The sequence below is a fragment of the Mustela nigripes genome, chromosome 14, assembly GCF_022355385.1.
Source record: "Mustela nigripes isolate SB6536 chromosome 14, MUSNIG.SB6536, whole genome shotgun sequence".
Classification (NCBI taxonomy): Eukaryota; Metazoa; Chordata; class Mammalia; order Carnivora; family Mustelidae; genus Mustela; species Mustela nigripes.
Window position 1 is genome coordinate 14,501,211 of NC_081570.1, and position 22,408 is coordinate 14,523,618.

The 22,408-nt window shown below is 49.6% G+C and overlaps 1 protein-coding gene across 3 annotated transcripts in view; it reads left to right on the top strand.

The window, feature by feature from the left end:
• The first annotated feature begins 5,465 nt into the window (after positions 1-5,465).
• Positions 5,466-22,408, top strand: part of CDA (cytidine deaminase) — a 29,198-nt gene continuing 12,255 nt past the window's right edge. For 2 of the 3 annotated variants that reach the window (XM_059376477.1, XM_059376478.1), the window contains exons 1-2: positions 5,466-5,855; positions 17,629-17,740. In XM_059376477.1, coding sequence (XP_059232460.1) covers positions 5,702-5,855; positions 17,629-17,740 — 266 coding nt within the window. In that variant the 5' untranslated portion in view covers positions 5,466-5,701. The remainder of the gene's footprint in view (positions 5,856-17,628; positions 17,741-22,408) is intronic. The other variant, XM_059376476.1, reaches the window with a different exon arrangement.

A 22,408-nucleotide genomic window follows, 5' to 3' on the forward strand; every position in this document is an offset into this window, starting at 1 on the left:
ACCCGGGATAAGGACGGGGAGAAGGCTTAAAGGGCAGCAGTACCACCAGGAAAGGAACCTCAGGGAGTGAGTTACTAGGTATTTGCTTTTCTTGATCACTTATGGAGGCCAGGAGACTGGGGCCCAATTTATAGGTTTTACAAAAATCTGCCTGCTTTCACAGGGGGAAAAATAACCCTGAACATAAGGAACTTCCTCCCATTTACCCGCTCTTCTACAATAGAGATCTAATTGCTTTAAAAAAAAAAAAAAAAGATTTTATTTATTGGGCGCCTGGGTGGCTCAGTGGGTTGAGTCGCTGCCTTCGGCTCGGGTCATGATCTCAGGGTCTTGGGATCGAGTCCCGTGTCGGGCTCTCTGGAGGCTCAGCAGGGAGCCTGCTTCCTCCTCTCTCTCTGCCGGCCTCTCTGCCTACTTGTGATCTCTCTCTGTCAAATAAATAAATAAAATCTTTAAAAAAAAAAAAGATTAAAAAGATTTTATTTATTTATCTGACAGAGAGATCACAAGTAGGCAAAGAGGCAGGCAGTGATTGGCGGGGGGGAAGCAGGCTCCCCACTGAGCAGAGAACCCAATGCGGGGCTCAATCCCAGGACCCTGAGATCATGACCTGAGCCAAAGGCAGAGGCTTAACCCACTGAGCCACCCAGGTGCTCCAATAGAGATCTAATTGTAAGGTAATATTATATTTAATACGTGCCCTCTGGGGGCCAAATTTCACTATCCTCCAGGTGACATTGAGGCCAGGCCTACAAACAGAAAAACTTCATACATTTCCTTTTAAGTATCTGTGGATCATACTTCTCCCCGTTTTTGTTTTTGTTTTTGTTTTCAAGATTTTATTTATTTGACACAGAGAGACACAGCGAGAGAGGGAACAGAAGCAGGGGGGGTGGGAGAGGGAGAAGCAGCCCCCCGATGGGCAGGGAGCCCTATGTGGGGCCCGATACCAGGACCCTGGGACCACGACCCAAGCCGAAGGCAGACGCCCAACTGAGTGAGCCACCCAGGTGCCCCAAACTTCTCCCGTTTTTCAGGATGCATTCCAAAGGAGTTCCCGTGGAGGATGGGGTGCTTCCCATCTCGCCATCCCAGTGGGAGTCAGTTGCCTAGTACCTGTTACAGAGAGGTGACTACAAAGGTGTCTGTCATCTCTCTCTCATAAGCCAAGGCATCCCTTAGCGTGCCTACCCAATGTGAGAGGACGGCCTAACATCTTGGGATGAGGAAGGACCAGGCCGGCAGGAGTAGCCATCTTTACCTGCTCTGGGGTGTGACCCCTCAGGGCTGTCTCCATCCTTTTATGTGTCTCAGAGACCCCCGGGTCACCCATGGAGACCAATGCCAGGTGCAAAATGTCAGATTGCCAATCCTTACCTGTGCCCCCTGGCTGAACCTCGGACAGAGTAGGGGAAATCCTTTTCAAGGGCCTCATTCTTCGGAACCCTCTCAATTTAACTCTCATTGTTTGGTCATATAAATTCGCTTGCCACCCTAGCCCCGTGGTGCCTGGTCAATCAGGCTAATGATAAGCCAAATTCAATTATATTTCCTTGCCTTACTCCTTGGGCACTTTTTCCATCCAGATACCTGATGTCCCAATTGCAAGTATGGCCTGATGAGGGGGGCGGGCCCTGACATTTAGCATCATTGTTATTCCATATTCTTGTGTTGGGGCAAGAAAGTCTCAACCGTATGACCCCTTAAAGCCTCAGCCACTAATGCAACTAATCAAGGAATTGGCTGGGGGCTTAAAATTCCCTCCTTAATGCCCAAAGGATTCCATGGAGAGTAAAGACCCAGGAAATTTACCACATAAGAAGATAGCTCTAATCCTGCTTGCTGATAATTTGGGTTTTAATTTCTGTGATTACACTTAAATTGTACCTTACAGAAAAACCTTTGTCTTACCAGGCAGCAAAAAATGAGGGAAAGGTGATTCCTCCTAAGCTAAGTTCTTATGAAAGATACTTTTTTTTTTTTAAGAATTTTATTTATTTATTTGACAGAGAGAGATCACAAGTAGGCAGAGAGGCAGGCAGAGAGAGAGGAGGAAGCAGGCTCCCTGCCCAGCAGAGAGCCTGAAGCGGGGCTCGATCCCAGGACCCTGAAATCATGACCTGAGCTGAAAGCTCAGCCACACAGGAACCCTGAAAGATACTTTTAAATGAAAAAGTCTTATATGTACATAGGCAACTCCCTTCCCCCAGATGACAGTCAGCAGGAAGACCACTTTCAGAACCACTGAACCCATGACATTCCCAGGTGCTTAGAGAAGAAATTGCAGAGGATAGAAATCGATTTTAAATCCTGAAATGAATCCCTGATTAGAAGGGGGTACTTGAGGCGCCTGGGTGGCTCAATGGGTTAAGCCTCTGCCTTCAGCTCAGGTCATGATCTCAGGGTCCTGGGATTGAGCCCCGCATCAGGCTCCCTGCTCAGTGGGGAGCCTGCTTCCTCTCACCCCCCGCCTGCCTCTCTGCCTACTTGTGATCTCTCTCTCTCTCTGTCAAATAAATAAATAAAATCTTTTAAAAAAAGAAGAAGAAGAAGAAGGGGGTACTGATCATCGGGGGTTGGAAGGGCCTTACTATGGGCAAAGTCCCTGAGGTGGGAGAAAGCCTTTTTTAAAAAATCCGTGAACAGAAAGCAGAGCTGCGTAGGGTTAGGTCAACATTCCCTTCTTTTATGGAAGGGGGGATTGACCAAATCTTTGTCCAGAAGCCTGTCCCCTAAGACTTGAGACCAATGGCGACACTATTCACTTTTAACTGGCTGACAGGTGCCTGGTTTTGTTGTTTATTAAAAGAAGAGGTCATCCAAGGGAAAGACCCCCTCCCAGGAAAGAAAAGAAAAGAGTTCACTTTTCTCACCCTTTAGTGGGAGTGTTCCCAGGTTTCAGCACCAAAACGAAGCAAGAAAGTGAGATTCTTGTCTCACGGTTGAAGAATGAATTTTGCAGACAAAGGAGAGTGAGCAGAGCCTTAGAATCTCATGAAGCAAGGATACGGAAAAAGCTCTCAGGAGGGAGAGGGGTCCTGACCCCGTCGCCAACTTGGAGACCTTGTGGCCTTGACAATCTTGTGACATCTTGGTTTGAGTAAGGACTGGTGATGACATCTCCAGGGTGGGGTCATCTGGTTTGTTCCCCTTATTTCTGGTTTCTCTGGTCTCAGCATTTCTGGGGTTTTTGCTGAGCCTGATCACGTAACCGTCCGTACCTAACCCCGCCTGTCCCTGACTCATCTTCATCAGTAAAACATGGGCAGGAAACTTGCTTGCATCTACCTCTTGGTGAGGAGAACATGAAATAATTCAAATCATTGTGTTTAGCCCAGGGCTTGGCACATGGGAAGAGCTTAATAAGAGTTAGCTGTGATTATGAGTAACTGTTCTTTGAATGAAGAAGTCAGTTAATGGTAGCTGAGCTCTAACTCGGGGATCCTGGGTGGTCCTCCTTCACAGAGGAAAGGCCTGGGGGTTGGAGGGGAGGGCTTTGGGCTCTGACAGTCTCCACTGCCACTCAAAACTCCTCTCTTATATATTCCTCTTCTTTGAACTGGGCAATTAACCTTTCTTAATTTTATATAGAGCAGAGATTAAAGCAAGTTTAGAAAATGTTGGTAATATTATTAATCTAAAACTTAGCTCTGTACATGTTTTCAAGCCCTCTCTCCCCCTCCAGATGGCCACTCCAAGCACATTCTGTCAGGAATTCTAGAACGACTGTTGGTCCCAAGCCCCATTCAGCTGGGTATGCAAGGGGCACTGTCCCCACTTATGACCCAGGTAAAGAGCTTTGAAGGGGCCAATGCCATAATCTGCCTGGAGGTTATCCAAGTTTTCCTGATGCTATGGAGCCAAGAAGCCCAGCCCCAGTCCCAGGCAGGGCTGGCCTCGGCTGATGTGAGTCAAGACAGGGCAGGGGACAGAAAGAGCACTCTGACAGGCCTGATAGGACAGCAGGGCCTATATCCCTCTTCCCTTTGCAATTATACTTGGCTCCCAAAAGCTTTACAATTATTTCCTTGTGGAGTGGGTGCACTCGGTCCCCAGACATCCTTGGTTTTCTTTCCTGGAACCTTAGGAGAGGGGTCATCAGGTAGCTGGGTACGACAGCAGTACAAAAGCCAGGGGAACACAAGGACAGGTATCTCTGCCAGTCCTGCTTCAGATCCAAGAAAATGCTCTCAATGCCAAGTGTGTAGAACCAGAAGAAAATTGCACCAGCCGGCAGGAAGGAACCAGCTGCCTCTCTGAGGGCTAGATGTGTAGAAACGGGGTGGGAGGAATCTGAAGGGAGGAGGGCAGGGGAAGGGAGAGGAAAATGAGACAGACTTTGCCCAGCTGGGTGCTTCCCTATACCTCCATGGAGGAAGAGCTCCAGGCTAAAGGACAGAAAGATACTGGGCTGCATCTGTTTTGCCCGAGATGTCCGCATGCAGGAAATGGACATGCTGCCTCATCTTCTCCCCTCCTCCACCTTCCCCTCTTCCCCTGCCCCACCCTCCGTCCAAGCCCTCGGAGAAGCTGCTGGTTCACTTCCACTTGCTGGGGGTCCGCGGACGTTTGGACACCTCTGGACACGCTATCTGGTGTTCTGCCTTTCTTATGTGATCTTGGCCCAGTCGCTTAATGACAATAACTTCGTCTGCATGAAGTCACAAAGAGTGCTTTGTCCTGATGCCACAAGAGCCTCTAACCATACTCACTGGACACACATTATCTCATTCGAGCCTCATGACAACTCTGCAAGATACTGTTAGTGCACCCACTTTACAGATGAGGAACCTGAGGCTGCAGAGACAGATGGTTATTAATTTCCTAAGGTCCTATGGCTAATACGAACTGGAATTCCAGCTAGGGTCTACTAAACTCCAAAGTTCAAGCTCTTCTCTAAGGAGGTAGAACAGAGATGGTCACTATCCTCACTGTAGAGATGAGGAAACTAGCTCAGAGAGGTCAAAGAACTGGCCAGTGGTTGTACATGTGGAAAGTGGTGCTGCCGGTATGTAAACCCATTTCTTTGGCCACCAACCCAATGTTTATTTTGCCAACAAAAATGTGAGGAAACCTGAGTAGACCACCTCAGAGATTCCCTCCAGCTGAGATACATTTAAATTCTGGGTTAAGAGAGGAGTCAGAAGGAGAATGGGTGAAAATAAAGAAGCAACTTGGTCTTACTGCTTTGTCTCACACTCCCTCCCTCGGGAAGCCAGAGTGGCTGCCCCAGCTCTGCCCTTTCAGCCTCATCGCATCACCCAGGGAAGGAGACAGTCAACACATTGAGGTGCATTTCAACCCTTGGAGTTTGGACTCCCCAGACCTCACACTGACGCCCCTGCCCAGCAGCCTCTTCCCCGAGGAGCCTGTGTCCGCAGTTGCCCCTTACACAGGCGCATCCATGCCCTGACCATTCGCCCCTCAGAGTGTTGGCAGCGAGAGTGGTCCCCAGGGGAGAGGAGGGTGAGCACACGTGGGCACAGTCGCATCCTTACACACTGGGCCCCCCCGCCCCCCGCCACCGCACCCTCCAATCCCAGCCTGCGGAGCGGGGCGGGGGGCGGGGGAGGCGGTGGCTGGAGACCCCGGCCCCGCCCAGCGCCCCACAGGGACACGCCCCGGGGGAGGAGCTAACGTTTCGCTGGCCCGGTGGGGCTGAGAGCGGACTTCTGCGCCTCCGCCGCCCTGGGGGAGAGACATGGCCCACGAGCGTCCCGCCGCCGCCCTGGAGCCCGAGCTCGTCCAGCGGCTGCTGCTCTCCTGCCGGGAAGCCAAGAAGTCTGCCTACTGCCCCTACAGTCACTTCCCCGTGGGAGCCGCGATCCTCACTCGGGACGGAAGGATCTTCTCCGGTAAGGGCGCCCCCGTCCCCCTCGGCCGCAGCCCGGGAGAGAGGTCGCCGGAGGACGGGAGGGAGGCGGCAGAGCAGAGGGCAGCTCTGGCCGCTCGTGGCTGGGCCAACACTGTAACGCTGGCATCGCCCCCTCCCCACCAACTACCCTCTCCCCCGCGCCCTGCCTGCTGTCCGGGACCGTGGGGCTGAATGCAGGTGCTGCTCAGATGCAGCGACCTTTTCAGTTCTTAGAGGACTGGGAAGCCAGAGGTGGGACGGGGAGGGACATGGGAAGGGGAGGCTGTAACTCAAAGCTGGGACACGGCTGATACTTTGTGAGCCCCCCCTCCACGCGTGGCCCTCTGCGAAGGCTTCCAGGTTTCATCACTCTCACCCACCCATATCCGTGTTCGGCCCATTTTTCAGTAGAGAAACTGAGGCCCGGAGAGAGGGACACGACTTGCTCAAGGTCACGCTCAAGGGGCGTTGGTGGTGGAACTCAGGGCTGGTGTCCCCCAAACCCTACTTTCTTCCCATCACCTACTGGGCGAGGAAGGAAATTGAGGAACCTATGGCCAACAGGCAGTGACTTGTTAGCGGAGTTCAGGCCTTGCAGAGTGATCCTGGAGGAAAGAATCAGAGAGGAGTTTGGGTGACTAGCAATGATCACTGGCCTGGGGAAGGTGAGAACTGGACGATGGAAACTGGAGTCAGCACTAATCGATTCCTAAGCTCCCTTTCTCTGGTCTGTTGGTTTTCTAGAAGGGCTCACTTGAACAAAAGTTCAGACTTGTTTTTGCTAAGCTAAGAGGCATTCGCATTCAAAGCAGCGGGGGACTTGGTGAGGAAGTAGTAGGGAAGCTACGCCCCTCCCCTTCAGAGGGTAGATGAGAATTGGCACAGTGGGACAGATGGGGACACCCAGCACTGCTGCCCAGAATCCGCCTCTACTTGGCAATGGCAGCTATTTAAAGGGACAGAGGTTCACAGGTGGACATCCAACCCATGACCTCCAGTAGCCTAAGCCAGTTGTGAGCCACTGCTCAGCTGTGAGTCTGGCTGGGAATCCCTGTCTCCCCTTGTATGGTGCCCCCCCCCCCCCGCCGGGCCCGGGCTCTCCTTGCTGTTCATGTTACCTCTTGTCTTGGAGGTTCTGTCCGGTTTCAGGAGTCACCTGGGTCTTAAACCTCTTTGAGCAGGAGAAGGAACCTTGAGGGAGTGCTAGTATGTGAAAGGATAGTGAAGAATGTTATCCATTAACCCTTATAACCCCTCATGGCAGTTTGGGATCACAGAGAAATAAATGGAGGCTTGCAGGAACTAAATGCCCAAGTCATAAAGTTGAGATTCGAACCCAGAGCTCCCCTGACTCCAAGTTGGCTATTTCGTAGGGAATCAAGACTCTGTGTGTCTGGTGGGAATTCAGACCTGGCCTGGTGGGTCAAATGACTATTAAACATTAACCACCACCACAAACAACATTGCGGCCCACACTGTCCTTGGGCTCCAGGGGCTTGAACGCTGAATCCGCCATTGGCTCTTTCCAAAGCCTCCTTGCATGGATTTATTCATTCAACAAATATTTGTTGAGCACCGTGACGTCCGAGGTAAAGTGCCAAGTACCAGGGATATTGCAGTGAGCACAAATGATGTAATCTCTGCCCCCCCAACGGAGGTTCTGCGTCTTACACGGATCATGGTTTGAAAGGGGAAGCCTCAACCAATGACTGTAGGAGTGAATGAAGGAGGCGAGCCCGAGTGCGGCCTGTTGAGATTGCAGGAAAGAACCTTGTCATGCGGTGGAGATTTAGGGAAGCCTTTTGGGACGGGGCGGAGTCTCTGGACTTAGAGGCTCCTGGGTGTGAATCCTGGAGCTGCTGTTTTACCAGCTGTGTGACCCTGGACATGACCCTTCACCCTAATGTGTCTTACACATTTGTAAACTGAGGATCGTGCACTCACCTTTCTGGATGGCTGTGAAGAGAGCTGGTTTCTGCCCTGATGGTTGGTGCCTGTGCTGATCAGCCATGGAATCCTCAGGCTATGAGCTCATGCCTATAAAATGATTAGCACAGTTTCTGCCCACAGGAAGGATGCCACTAGTGGTGGCAGCTTTCTCTCTCTCTCTCTCTTTTTTTTTTTTTTTTAAGATTTATCTATTTATTTATTTGACAGACAGAGATCACAAGTAGGCAGAGAATCAGGCAGAGAGAGAGGAAGGGAAGCAGACTCCCTGCTGAGCAGAGAGCCGGATGCAGGGGCTCAATCCCAGGACCCTGGGACCATGACCCAAGCTGAAGGCAGAGGCTTTAACCCACTGAGCCACCCAGGCGCCCCAGCTTCTTCTCTTTTAATATTATTATATTATTATTACTATTGATAATATAACATTACTATAAATATATAATAATATATATTATTATATTATTACTATTTGGAGGCAGATTGTGGAGGACTTGTGAAGGCTAAGCATTGACACTGAGATTTGGGGAGGTAGGAACGTAGGGAACCAGGAACATTATTAAGAAGAAGAGTAACATGAAAATGGAATTCAAGAGCAGTTAGTCTGACAAGTACTCAGGGAGGGCCAAGACAGAGGAAGGAGTGTCAGGAGGATGACGTCTGTCTTGTTTGCTGACCCGTCCACAGGGCTGGCACATTGACCAGCCTTAATATGTCCTCAGTTAAAAGTTTGTTGAATGCATGAGCGAGTGACTCGAACTAGGACAGTGGTAAGTGAACAATAAAGAAGGAAGGGCCTGAGAAAAACTGTATGGAATATAGTTTCTAGATCTTCAGAAAGGAATATCTTCAGAAAGAAAGGAATATGTTTCTAGATCTTCAGCCAGGTAGACCAGGGGAATGATGAGGCACTGGCCAAAGCAGGGAGCAGAAGGCAGAGCTGGATTGGTTGGTGCTGAAGACATCACGGGCAGGGACCAACAGCTATAGTGGATTGATCACCCACTTAGTGACTGATCACTTGCTAAGCACTTGGCATGGAAGATCTCTTATGAGATCTTATATGGTATCTTAGAGCCCCCACATGAAGGGACACAATGACTGTCACAGGCACTAGAGCTGTTTCAGTTGTAAATGACAGAAACCAATCAGAAGCATAATGGCTAAGGGTAGATCTTAACTCAGGAATGGCTGGGCCCAGGAACTCAGATGTCACCATGCCCTTTATCCTTCTGGGTGTTTATTTCTTTCTCTTATCCTGTAGGTGGGCTTTCTCCAGGCATCAGGGAACATGAGTGCAGGCAGCCTCTGGTTCACATCCTTAGAGCCTCAAAAGCAGAGAGGCAAGAACTCTTTCTCCACTAGTTGGAGATGGAAAAATTCCAGGGAAGGGCTCTGATTGGTCCTTCTCCAATCACGTGCACATCCCTGAGCCAATCACTGTTGTCATGATAGAGTAGCGCAATTGGTCCAGCTGACTCACACGCACATTGTTCCCAGGGCGGGGTGGGGGGGTGTGTCACCACAAGAAGGAGTATGGAGGTGCCAGAGCAAAACCCAAACACACACTCTACAAATGAGGTAACTCAGGTCAGCTTTTTGTGCTGCCCTCTGCCGCAGGGTGCATGTGCAGAGGGGGCCTGGGAGAGGGGGACGAATGGAGGGTGTTTACCAGAATCCCTGAATCTCCTGTCGATGGGAAGAGAGGGCAGAGGGTAGTAAGGCAGGGATCGGAGAGGTGTGGACCTGGAACAGTCATAGGAAAACTGACATGCGTCGTGGGGTGAACTAGAGATGCTTGGGAGACAGAGCAGGTGCGGCTGAATTTAGACACGGAGTTTATTGTTTGGTACGAGACAGGCCTACCTAGTTCTGTGACTTCTTCCAGCCGCACCAAAGACCAGCCTCTGTGGAGTTTCCCTCCTCAGGACAGCTGGTGCCCCGTTCGGTTCAAAAGCAAGTCTGACAGCCTTGCTGTCACGGGCTTGTAATAATGATGCTTCCCCTTGACCCTGGCCAGGGTCTTGTGCCTCTCAAGGATGGGCCACAGGATGGTGACTCATTACCTTCTGTGATCGCTGCTGGAGAGTTGCAGGGGAGAGGAGGAGCCCACCAGGGAAGGAGGAGCTGCAGAGGGAGAGGGAGGTGGGGGCACAGAAGAGATGGGGCAGCAGGGGGAGTTGGTAGGGGCAGTGGGGTAGCCCGGGGCAGCCAGGGTTTGTGCAATGCCAGAGGGGAGGTGTTGGAGGAAAGTCATGGAGAACACTCTTTGCTGGCACCATCCAAGGGATGGGCAAATTTGTCCTTGGGATGGTGGTCTGTCTCCCTCACCCCCTTGTCCCTAGAGGGACTTCAGCACTCTATATCCTCCTTTGCTGTTTGTGGGGAAGCCACTTTACTGGATCAGCTGTAATGAATTCTGGGAGGAACAAACCACATTTCTAAAAAGACACTTAAAGATGTCCTCGTTAATCGCTGAATCCAGCTTGTCTTGGCTTTAACTGTTAAATCTGATCCTTCATGGTCTTCCCCCAGACCAGCCCCTGGCCTCCTGACTCCCTCCCTGGGCTTCCCTTCTCCTCCAGGACTGCTCTCCAAGCCATGCCCTGCTCCCCAAAGCACCTCCAGGTGAGTCAGAGCAGGCATCTCTAACTGGCTTCCTGTCCTTCCCCGCCTTGCCCTGTCCTCGCGGCGGCAGGCCCATCTAGTAGCCCTCTCCAGTGTCCCTCAAGAACAGTTCCTTACAAAGATGAGCGTCACTAAAACCCCTGGCCTCTGTAGCTGAGTTAGAATAGGATTCCTGGGTCACAGTGTGTTGCATGTGCAGTGGGTAGGGAGATGGGAAAGTGGAAAGGGTGTAATATTTCTTCAAGCACGTGGCCGTGATATTTCTTTGGTTCAGTGATTCTCAAATATGGTCCCAGACCTGTGGCCTGGGTACCTCCTGGGAACTTGCAAGAAATGCAAATTCTTGGGGTCTGACCCAGGCCTACTGAAGAAGAAACTCCAGGAGCAGGGCTGAGAAATCCCTTTTAAGAAGCTGTCCAGAAGATACAGACGCCGGGGGCTGGTATGAGAAGGACTACCCTAACCATACCGAGATCCCTCGGGACGGAGTAAGCGCCGTGCTTTCGAACAAGGCTCTTTTCCCTGCGGGGTGGTCGGGCCCACATCCTCTCCTGGTAAACTTCCTTCCTTGGTGATAGCTTGATAACCTCTAACCCTCGCCCTGCTGTCAGCGCCAAACCAGCTCTACCACATGTCCTCACAGAAATGCCATAGAGAAAAAGGACAGTCCTTTGTACCTGACAGCTCAGGGTGTGAGTCCAGGCTCCCTGCCAGCAGGCTCCGCTTTTATCTTCTCTAAAATGGGCTCCTAATAGTCTTTGCCCTACAGAGCTATTAAAAGGGTTAACGACATAATATAGATGGAGTACCAGGCGGGTAAAAGAAAAACAATGAAAGAAAAGAATAAAAGAAAGCCATTAGCAATATCTTATAATTCAGGATCCCTAACTTGCTACCATGTCAGCCTGCGTGTGTCTGTGTGTGTGTGCGTGTGTGCATGTGTGTGTGTGCACACACATGTGTGTGTGTGTTTCAGAGCAAAAGCAAAGGCAATACGGAGAATGATACTGGTTTGCCTGAGTGGATGACGGCCTGTTTTCTGAGCTGAGGGAAGCAAAAGAAAATTGTCTGGGAAGAAGCTAAGGGCTTTCCTCTTTTTTTTTTTTTTTCCTTTTTTTTAATAAGACTAGAAAATTCCACTTGAAGTTGTTCCTTTGCATCTCAGAGATCTAGCACCCAAGTGGGAAATTCCACTCATTGGATAAAAAATAACTGAGGGTCTGGCTGGCCTCCTTGTTCCAGGACCCCAAGCATTCTGCAGCACGGGGGTCCCTGCCCTCAGGAAGTTAATCTGTGATGAGAGAATGTGACAATAGAGACATTTCTTCAGGAAAGTGTTAAGCAAGGTGATGAAAATTAAAGCAGGATAAATGGATGGAGAAGGTTGGAGGCCGTGGGGGTGGGGGGAGGCAACTTGAACTAGGGTGACCATGGCGGGGTTCTCTGAGGAGGGAACATCTGGGCAGAGACAGGAGGACAGTGAACCATCTGCACACGGGGGAAAAGAGTTGCAGGCAGTGGGAACAGCCAGTGCAAAGGCCGTATGGCGAGAGAGTCCTTGGCATCCTTGGAGAACAGCTGGAAAGCCAGTGATCCTGAAGAGCTAAAGGAGATGAAGTCCAACAGGTAGGCAGGTTGGGACCAGGTTTTGTGAGGCCTTGTAGGCCCCGGAAAGGATTTCAAAGTGTCTGAAGAGAAGAATCAGAGCCACTGTCACACCTTGTCTAGAAGGAGCAGGTGCTCAGTCACACAGGCCTACCACCACCAAACCCTTGCCTTTATTATCGTTAAATTTTATTTCAATTAATTAACATGTAATGCGAATTTCAGAGGTAGAGTTTAGTGATTCATCAGTTGCACAGAACACCCAGAGCTCATTCCACCCCGTGCCCTCCTTCATGCCCAGCCCCCCATTACCCCATCCCCCCCCACCACCCCTCCAGCAACCCTCTGTGTTTTCTCTAGAATTAGGAGTCTCTTACAGTTTGTCTCCCTCTCTAGTTTCATCTTATTTCATTTCCACCAATTCCAAAATTGACTTTTGTGCAGTTGGTAATAGCAGCTGGCCATTGCTGACCCACAGCGCTGTGCCAGGCTGTGTGCTCGCTGCTCTACGTGTGTGATCTCCACTCGTTCTCACCAGAGTCCTCCGAGGGAGGTGCTATGGCTTTCACTTCATAAATGACGAAACTGACCCTCGAGAAAGTTTTAGTGTCTTTCCCAAACTCTTAAGAGTCAGTAGGGCCAAGGGTCCCAGGGTAGAACAGAAACTTGGGGCTCTTTCTGCAAAGCCCTGATTCAGCCGTGGGCTCTCTTCTAAAACAATCTCTCAAAAAAATGAATGAGTGAATGAACGAATAATAAAACAGTCTCTCTCCCTTCACTGGCCCTTTTAAATTTTTAGGCACAGTAAGAAGATTTCTCCATATGAGGCCATTCTGAACTTCAAGTGCAGACACAGGCAATCGTCCTGAGGAAGGAAACTTCCGCCAAACCCAAGATTTCTGTGAATCACATTTAACAGGGAGAGTGCCCCTGAGTCAGGGAGGAGGCAGGGCTGGGGCAACCGCCCCAGGAATAAGGTGAGCAAGGATCTTACTCTGGGAGAGGCAGAAGTCAAATGCAAGCAGGCCAAAGTCAGCAGAGGTGGGCAGGGCGGGCAAGGGCTTGTTTAGAGGAAGTCATTTCAGGCAGGCACCAGGAACTTGGCTGGGGAGACTAGGTGGGGAGTGAGCTGCATTCATTCATTTAACTTTTACTGCCCTTGCGAGAGAGAGGGCCAGTTATCCGGCTGTAGTGACTCACATTGAATGCAAAGAAATGCTTGGCCGAAGTCAAAAACACTTGGCGTTCAGTAAATGTCAACCATTGCTTTCAGGGTTGGAAGTCCCTGGTCACTCCTTGTCCTGGAATCCAACTGCACGGGCTGATTTCTGGATGGCCATAAACAACAGATGCCCATCCGCACTATTAGACAAAAGGAGGGCGTGTTGGCTCCTAAAACTGTGGGAAGATATGGCGTGCAGCCAGGCCTCAGGGCAACTGCACCAGCCCAGACTCTTTTCTGGCCATCTCTCATCTCAGCTCCCATCCGTTCTTTTGAGTGTCCATTTCCCCAGCGGTCTCCTCCATAATGAACGGAACCAGCGCAGCAGCCCGACCCAAGCCCAAACTCTCAGTCTCCTAGAGGAACTGAAGTTCCTGTGTAGAGAACTGTGATTGGCTAGGTCTGGGTAAGGCGCCTGGCTCTGATTGGCCCAGGGAGTTAGGTGCTCAACTCTGATTGGCCCAGTATGGGTCGTCCTGGCAATAGTCCTTCGGCCTATAAAAAGGTCATGTGAGACAAGATGGAGGCTCTCATCCGAACTGCTTGTCGGGCCGGTTGTTGCAGGAGGTCTGGTGACATTCATTCCTCTCCATCTGTTGGACATGAATGCCTGTGATCTTGAGAACCATGATGATGATTAGTGGATCAAATGATTAACTGAACCCCTCCTGAAGCGTCCATTTAAATAATGCACTGACAGAAAATTCCGTGGGGAAAATACATGAGGAAATAATGACCAGTTTCCAAATTTGACTACAGTAGGAACCAAATCCTGCAAAATCACGTTAAAAAAAAAAAAAAAAAAAGGAATGATTTAGGTAAGGAACAGTCTCAGGTGATGAGACAAATGGAAACGTAGTGACTCGCACAAGATGGCTGCTTGCTTCTCTCACCTAACAGACCCGGGATGGGCCGGAGTCTTGGGCATATGGACTGTTCTGCTCTGCTGTGGTCTACGAGGCTGTTCAGTTCAGATTCCTTGTCTGGTGATGTCCTGCCATCCCTAGAGTGGTGTCCACAGCCATGTGTTCAAAACCAGTACACGTCATCACATCCATGTTCCAGCCCCCAGGAAAGGGAAAGATGAGGTGGGGAGCAAACAATGGCCCCATAAAGATGTCATCTGGAAATTGCACCCACCGTTTCCGCTTGTATCTTAATTGATTAAAATGACAAGACTATAGGAAACCTTCCAGTGAGGCTGGGAAATGTGGTCTCTTGGCTGGGTAGTAACATGTCCCATTCAACTCCAGTGGCTTCTGTTGGGACAGTAAACCCTGGGAACAATTAGTCTTTGCCACAGGACTACCTGTGGCCTGTAAGTATCTGTGTACATCCTTCTTTCCACATGTAGGATCCACTTACCACCTTCTTAAGAGAGGCGACCCAGGGGCACCTGGGTGGCTCAGTGGGTTAAGCCTCTGCCTTTGGCTCAGATCATGATCTCAGGGTCCTGGGATCGAGCCCCACGTCAGGCTCTCTGCTCAGCGGGGAGCCTGCTTCCCCCTCTCTCTCTCTGCTTGCCTCTTTGCCTACTTGTGATCTCTCTCTCTCTGTGTCAAATAAGTAAATAAAATCTTTTAAAAAAGAGAGAGAGAGAGGTGACCCAAAGTCCCCACCCAGTCACGGCATCCAGCTCCAAGAGTGGAATCCCAGGGCTGTTCAGTCTCCTTCCTGAGATGTGGATGTGGTCCTGTTGGCCTAGTGGCCCAAAATCTAAAAGTAATCACCAACACCCCAGTTCCCACTCACTCCCACAATATTCAGTGCGGAGAAGAAGCAGGAAAGAGTAGGAAAGAATAACCACTATCAAATCTTCTGATAAGAAAAAGGAAGAACATGGAGCACACAGTGGCCACCAGTCCATGCAGTTGTCAGTCCTACTGGGCAAGAAGTGTGAAGGCTCCCTGCCCTGGTACACACTCTATCACCTTTCTGCCCTGAGGGAAACTGTCCACTCTCTATGGTGGCCCCAGACTTTGCCCTCTGGGAACTCTTCCTTGACTATCCTAAATTCAGCCACACATCTGAAGTGGGTTTTGGGGAGAATTCCCCACCTTGGGGGCACACAACTCTCTGAGCTCACTTCTGATGGCGGGATTTTGGGGACCCAAGTGTTTCTTTGGGGATTAAACAATCACAGGATTTTACAGAGCAGACTTTTGGCTTCTCTGGGCTAGCCAGTTCTGTGAAACACTTAGAAACCCCCTGGTTTATTTGCTTCATCTCTTCCATACAGGAGTACGATACTCAAAGATCCTTTCTGGGCATAGTTCTTAAGCCTACCAACTCCCCTTTTTTACGAACTGGCTTCCCTGTTTGGCCCATCCCTGCTGCATCATTTTGATGATGTTCCCCCTTGAGGCCCCAAAACAATAGACTGGGTAAGAAGGTGTCACCCTTCATCAGATCTTTGCCATGGGGCTGATTCCCATTGTCAGGTAGTAAATCCTAATGGTATGTAGCACAGTCTGCTTCCCAGGTTATTAAAGGATGGGACCTTATTAAATAACCTGCCACAGAGTAACAAGGGTCATCAGCTTTCCAGAGGGCCATGTCTGTTTTCCCATTCACGTCATCCAACTACTAAGCCAAGGCCGTGTATTTTTTTTTTTCTTAAGGTTTTATTTCTTTTGTCAGAGAGCACAAGCCAGAAGAGCGGCAGGTCAAGGGAGAAGTAGGTAGAGGGAGAAACAGGCTCCTAAAAGGCCAGGCGCCCGATGCGGGACTTGATCCTAGAACCCTGGGATCATGACCTGTGCAGAAGGCAGACACAACAGACTGAGCCACCCAGACGTCCCAAGACTATGTATTTTAGATGTTTGCTTTTTCAATGCTGCATTTCACTCTCATTACCAATTTCTCTATCAGTTAGGTGTAGGTTAAAGCTGCTGTAACAAAAATTCCCAAACACAATGACTCCAACATGACAGGATTCTCTTTTATTCTCCCATAACAACTCAGAGTAGACAGTTGTGCCAGGGCAAACAAGTGATTCGACTCTGCTGCATGAGTTGGACTAGGGTCCCCAGTGCCTTCTATCCTGTTGCTTCTCCATCCCTATGACCATAAAGGACACAGCCAGAGCTGTCCCACTTCCCCTCAGCCTGTAGAACATAAAAGAAAGGAGTAAAAGGCTATTCATCTCTTTACCAAAAATGTGATCCTGAAGTTTCCCATCTCGCTTTGGGCCACATCCCACTGACCAAAACTTAGTCGCATGGTTGTACTATGCTGCCGAGGAATCTAGCAAATACGGTCTCTAGCTGAGCGGCCGTGTGAGCCGGCATATTGGCTCACTTACTTACTTCTTACTTAAAGCAAGAAGGAGAGGGGCACCTGGGTGGCGGTTAAGGCTCTGCTTTGGGTCATGATCTTTGGGTCTGGCATGGTCAGGTCGTGATTTCAGGGTTCTGAGTTCGAGCCCCACATCAGGCCCCCTACTCAGTGCTTCTCCTTCTCCCTTTCCCCTGTCTCCCCCGACTTGAACGTGGATGACTCCCATCTGTCCGTGCTCTCGCTAATAAATAAATAAAATATTTTTTTAAAGAAAAGGAAGAAGAAGAAAATAAATCCTGGGGAGCAATTAATAATCTCTGCCTCGGAGAGAAAGGCAATCCATGAAGAGTGACACAGACCACATCCCGACAGTCAGGGGAAGCCCACTTTCTGCGGCGATTATCTCTGTGAAAATGGGAGTTTGTTAGTCAGTCAATCTGGCTATGCCAGTGTTTTGTGTCCTGGGAACAGGCTTTGCCCATTGTCCCCCAGGGATGCTCCTAGGAGGGACACTGGGGAGGACTCTCTGACTGTGGGCTCTGCCACCAAGCAGCCCGCCGTCCATTGGAGGGCTGGGATTGCCTGAAGCCTTGTGCAATCACGGACACCTTTTGCAAGGCTTGCGAGTTCCTTGTTTGTTAGTGTGTTGGTTTTGACAGTTTGTTTTGCAACACGACTCAAATAGAGTTCACTTGAACTCTGAGAGCTGGTAAACACCACCAAAATTTTGCCCAGACCCAATCGTTGAACCTTCTGTCTCTTAGATCCAGGACTGGGGAAGCTCTGCTCAACCTCTTAAGCCATGGCATCTCCCTTGACCTTGACCTTGACCTTTGCTGGGGAGGTGGGGCTGTGCTGCCCCTGCTCCAGGGCTATGCTTCAAGATGGAGGTATTGCGTGAGCAACAAGGGTTGGAATGCTGGGAAGGGTCATAGCAGTAGCAGGGGGTCACCAAGTCTCCCAGTGCTTCCTGTCAAGCTGTCCTCTCTGAGTAGTAGTGTTCTCCGTGCGCTGGAATGGGGCAAGGCTCTTCCGCAACACCTGCCACGAAAAGTGGTTCTGCTAGAAATGCCACTGGGTTTTCCTCTCTTCTCAGGGTGCAACATAGAGAATGTCTGCTACCCATTGGGTGTCTGTGCGGAGCGGACGGCAATCCAGAAGGCCATCTCAGAAGGACACAGAGAGTTCAGGGCCATCGCTATCTCCAGGTAAGGGGTGGGAAAGGCAGGTTGCAGCCGTATGCATCCATCTGTTTGGCCATCGCTCACCACACGCATGTTATCCATCCGTTCATTCATCTAACACATTTCTTCTGTACTTTCAATGTGCCAGGCACTGTCGGGCTTGACTGAGTGCTGAGAATAAAGAGAAAAATCAGAAATGGGCTCTTCCCAGGATGCCTGGGATGGTTCAGTCAGTTAGGCAATGCCTTCAGCTCAGGTTATGATCTCAGGATCTTGGAATCAAGTCCTGCATCAGGCTCCTTGCTCAGAGGGGAGCCTACTTCTCCCTCTGCCTGCCACTTCCCCCACTTGTGCATGGCCTCTCTCTGTCTCTCTCTCCCCCTCCCACAAATAAATAAATAAAACCTTTAAAATAAAAAATAAAAAAAAAAAAGAAAGAAAGAAATGGACTCTGCCCTCAGTGAGCCCAGAGCAGATATCAACCAAGGTATCTTTAGCTTAAGGGTAGGTATGGTTTTTGTTCTAATAATAGCACAGACTACACCAGCATGCCTACAAGCCACAACAGAAAGGCAGCATAGAAACCTAAAGCTAGAGGGACCTAAGAATCACCTGATATAGACTCCCTGACCATGACCCCATTTTACAGATGGACAGACAGGCCCAGCGAAGTTGGGCGACTTCCCTGGGCAAAGCTGGGAGGATCCCAGATCTCTGCAGCCTCACTCTGGGCTCATTCTACGCCACCATGCTGTGCCGGGAAATCAAACACCCTTCCCCACTCTCATTGAGCTGCCTCAGGGATCCCTCATTGGGAGAGGTGACTGCTACACTTGGCATTCCCCACCTCTGAGTGCCAGGATCACAACCTGAGCCGAAGGCAGAGGCTTTAACCCACTGGGCACTCAGGCACTCCCAAGATCCCATTTATTTATAAGATCCTAAACTTTGCCTCAGTCTGGCCCCGAAGTGGACCAGGCTATTGAAGTCTATTTTCCCGAGCGACTGGAGTTAAGGGGCGCTGACGGAGAAGGGCCCAGCTTCCCAGAGCCTTCCCTTGTCACCAAGGTCTGTCCTGGCTCCCCGTCAGCTTAGGGAGGAATAAATGAGGCTGTGCTGGGAACATTTTGTGCAGATGAGCAGAGCTCAGGATGTGGATTACACTTAATTTAAAAGCAGGGTGTGGGGAAATAACTCATACAAAGCTGATTCAAGAAAATAATGGTATTCTGGGTGAAAAAGAGGCCAAAGTCAACAAAAGAGGATAATGGCACGGGAGCTTTGCTCTGTTTAGAATGTTCTAAATGAAAGGCTTTTTCTCCTCGTCATTATCTACTTTTAAAAAGGACTGGGTAGGGACGCCTGGGTGGCTCAGTGGGTTGGGCGTCTGTCTTCAGCTCGGCTCATGATCCTGGGGTTCTAGAATCGAGTTCTGCATTGGGCTCCTTGCTCAGAAGGGAGTTTGCTTCTCCCTCTGCCTGATCTGCCTGCCTCTCCCCTTGCTTATGCTCTCTCTCTCTCTCTCTGTGACAAATAAATAAAATGTTTAAAAAATATTAAAAATTAAAATTAAAAAAACAGGACTGGGTATCACTAGTGATGATTAGCAAATGTCCTTATTTACATTAAATCTGCATTTTTCTAGCACCCAACTACTCTGCTCCAGGGATCCAGCCTGCCCCAGCGTCCCTGAGCCAGCAATGCAGCCATTATTACATTAATGACTTGGTAAATTGGGTGCGTGGGTTTGCAGAATGAGTGGAAAGTGCCAGCTCCCTTGTTACACTGATGGGTGTGAACAGTTTCAGAGAGCCCCTTCGAGAGCTCCAGGACGTGTGGAGCTCCAGAGTGTGGAGCCCAGGATGGGATTTTGCTAACAGAAAGCTAAGTTTGTCCCAGGGTGGGCCCCAGTGTAGGCATCCAAGGCGATCGGTTTCCAGCCCGTCGCATCTGATAAGGATGGTCCCAGCACATGAGCAGAATCAGCACAAATACAGAAACTGTCAATCCCAGCACAAGGTGGGAGAGGTCGATGTCCTGCTGCACCAACCATATTTCGGGGCGTGTCTTCTCCCAAGCTTTCGATTCTTACTCTTAACAGGAAGATTGAGTAATGGTTAAAAACCCTGGTTCCGGGGTTAGTGAGACCTGGGTAACCCTGTTCCACTGCTTTTCGTCCCTAGCATGGAGGAGATTAACACACACCCCCTGGGCTGTCACCACACGACAGGAAGTGATTTCTGTACAGGTGCCGGCACAGAGTATGCAACAAACTACAGCTATTGTTTCCCCTTTTCCTTTACACCTATCCTTCTTCAAGCTGCAAAACTCCCAAAGGCAGAGCCTGCAAATCCTGGATTCAGATTTTGGTCCTGCTAGCTCTGTGACCTTGGGCAGGTCATGTCATCGTCCACGACCTATAACATAAGGATGATAAGACTACCTACATAGCCCCTACCTTATGGGGTTGTTAGGGGATTAAATGAGTTCGTGTCCCTGAAGTCCTTAGCACAGGAGCCCGGCACAAAGAAGTGCAACGTAAGGGGAAGCCAGTACTGTTACCAGGCTCTCTCTCAACCTAAGAGCTATGCTGCCTGGAAGTGATTTCTTCTGACCTTTGAAGCCAAAGCCAAGTCCAACTTCCTGGTTGAATGCATGTTCACCCCACCCCCTTGAAGACCCTAATGCCAGTCACCTCGTCCAGGGAACTGTCCTTTGGACAGCTGGCCATGCATATCACAAGAATGAGAAAGGGAGTGGTGAGCTTGGCAGAGGCCAGATTATACAAGGCCTTACAAGGCATGGAAAGGAGGCTGAATTTCAATCAGAATGCCTCTACCATGGTCTTTTTTTTTTTTTTTTTTTTTAAGATTTATTTATTTTAGGGGAGATGACACAGAGAGAAGGGGAGATGGGGAGGGAGAGAATCTGAAGCCGACTACCCGCTGAGTGTGGAACCTGACGTGGGGCTTGATCTCACAACTCTGAGATCATGACCTGTGCCGAAATCAAGAGTCAGAGTTCAACCAACCGAGGCACCCAGGGGCCCCCGTCCTCTCCCATGGTCTTAACCACAGCCTGCCTGTTTGGAAGTATAAACATGCAGACTTTATCTCCTCTTCCAGACAGTAAGATCCCTGAAGATAGAGATTCTCCAATTGGTCTTTGTTGCTCCTTTCCCGTGCCTGCCTGGTATGGTCAACATGTATGGGGAAAAGTAAAAAATAACACAGGATCCAGCCTCCAAAGAGCTTCTGGAAGGCTCTGGCTGCAACACCTGTCACCTGGTAATTATAAGGGTTCATTTGGCTCAGTGTGCATCCTGGGTCACAGGTCCCCACCCTCTCACACCCCCATGGGCTTTTGTTCTGAAGCTGGGAGCCTGCTCAGAAAGGACTCACCTTTCCATGCAGCACAACCTTTCTTTGGAACCCCACATATGAAAGGGAGTTACGAGGATTCGATGAAATAACACAATTTTCACTGTCTCTTCCCTCAGCTGCTTTATGCCATCCCTACCATCTGTGTCGATCTCTACCTCATGCATCGTTGGTTGGTTCGTTAGTCAGTTTATCTGGCTTCTCTCACTAGTCCTGACTCCTGAGTGCAATGAGTTTTGTCTGTTTTGTTCATTGCTGTATCCCCAGCACCAACAAGGCCTGGCACAATGCACCAATAAACATTTGTCAGTTAAAATGAGATAATTCATTTAAGTGCTTTGCAGGATGCCTGGAACCCTCCAGGCACATATTAAATAATATGGTAATCATTGCCAACATATATATGATAAGTTAATTTTAAATTATATGTAAGTTATATATAATAAATCTGTATGAGGAGGTACTAAAATGAAGACAGAGCTAATACGTGTAAAGGAATGAGTGCCTAGTAGTATAGGCAGTAGTGATACGTGTAGACCACTCTAAGGTTTACAAAGCCCTTGGCACCCTTTTTTTTTTAAGATTTTTTATTTATTTATTTGACAGAGAGAAAAATCACAAGGAGGCAGAGAGGCAGGCAGAGGGGGGTGGGAAGCAGGATCCCTGCTAAGCAGACAGCCTGATGCGGGGCTCGATCCCAGGACCCTGAGATCATGACCTGAGCCCAAGGCAGAGGCTTAACCCACTGAGCCACCCAGGCGTCCCGCCCTTGGCACACTTTATCTCATTTTGTCTTCCAGCATTCCTGCAAAGTAGGTGCCATGATTCCCTACATGTTACAGGCAAAGAAATGCACACTGAATGGGTTAAAATGACTTGGTTAAAGTCACACATGGTTAGCGAAAGGAGAAGCCAACGAAAAGCCAAAGCTGAAGTCCTGTGTTCTTGCAGAGGTCTCTCAGAGCTGTGGGTCTAGAAGAGCAAGGATGATGATGTTAGTGGACATAACCGCTGGTGCTCCAGCAGACTCGGAGGCCCCTACTGTTAAACTCACCTTCCTTAAGAGCCACCCCTCATCCTGCTCAAAGCTAGAGGACTGCCTGTAGGTGGCTCCTTTCTGAGAGGCCTACCCTTGGCTGTAAGCATCTCTTCTCTAGACTTCTCAGATGCCAAGAGCCTGTTTTACCCTTTGACTCACATGTCTTATTTTTTTGCATGCCTCAGGGCCTTCACACATACTATTTCTGTTGCCTGCAGCATAGAAAAACATGGGGCTTCGGTCTAGCACCTCTGTTAGTTACTTCATTTCACT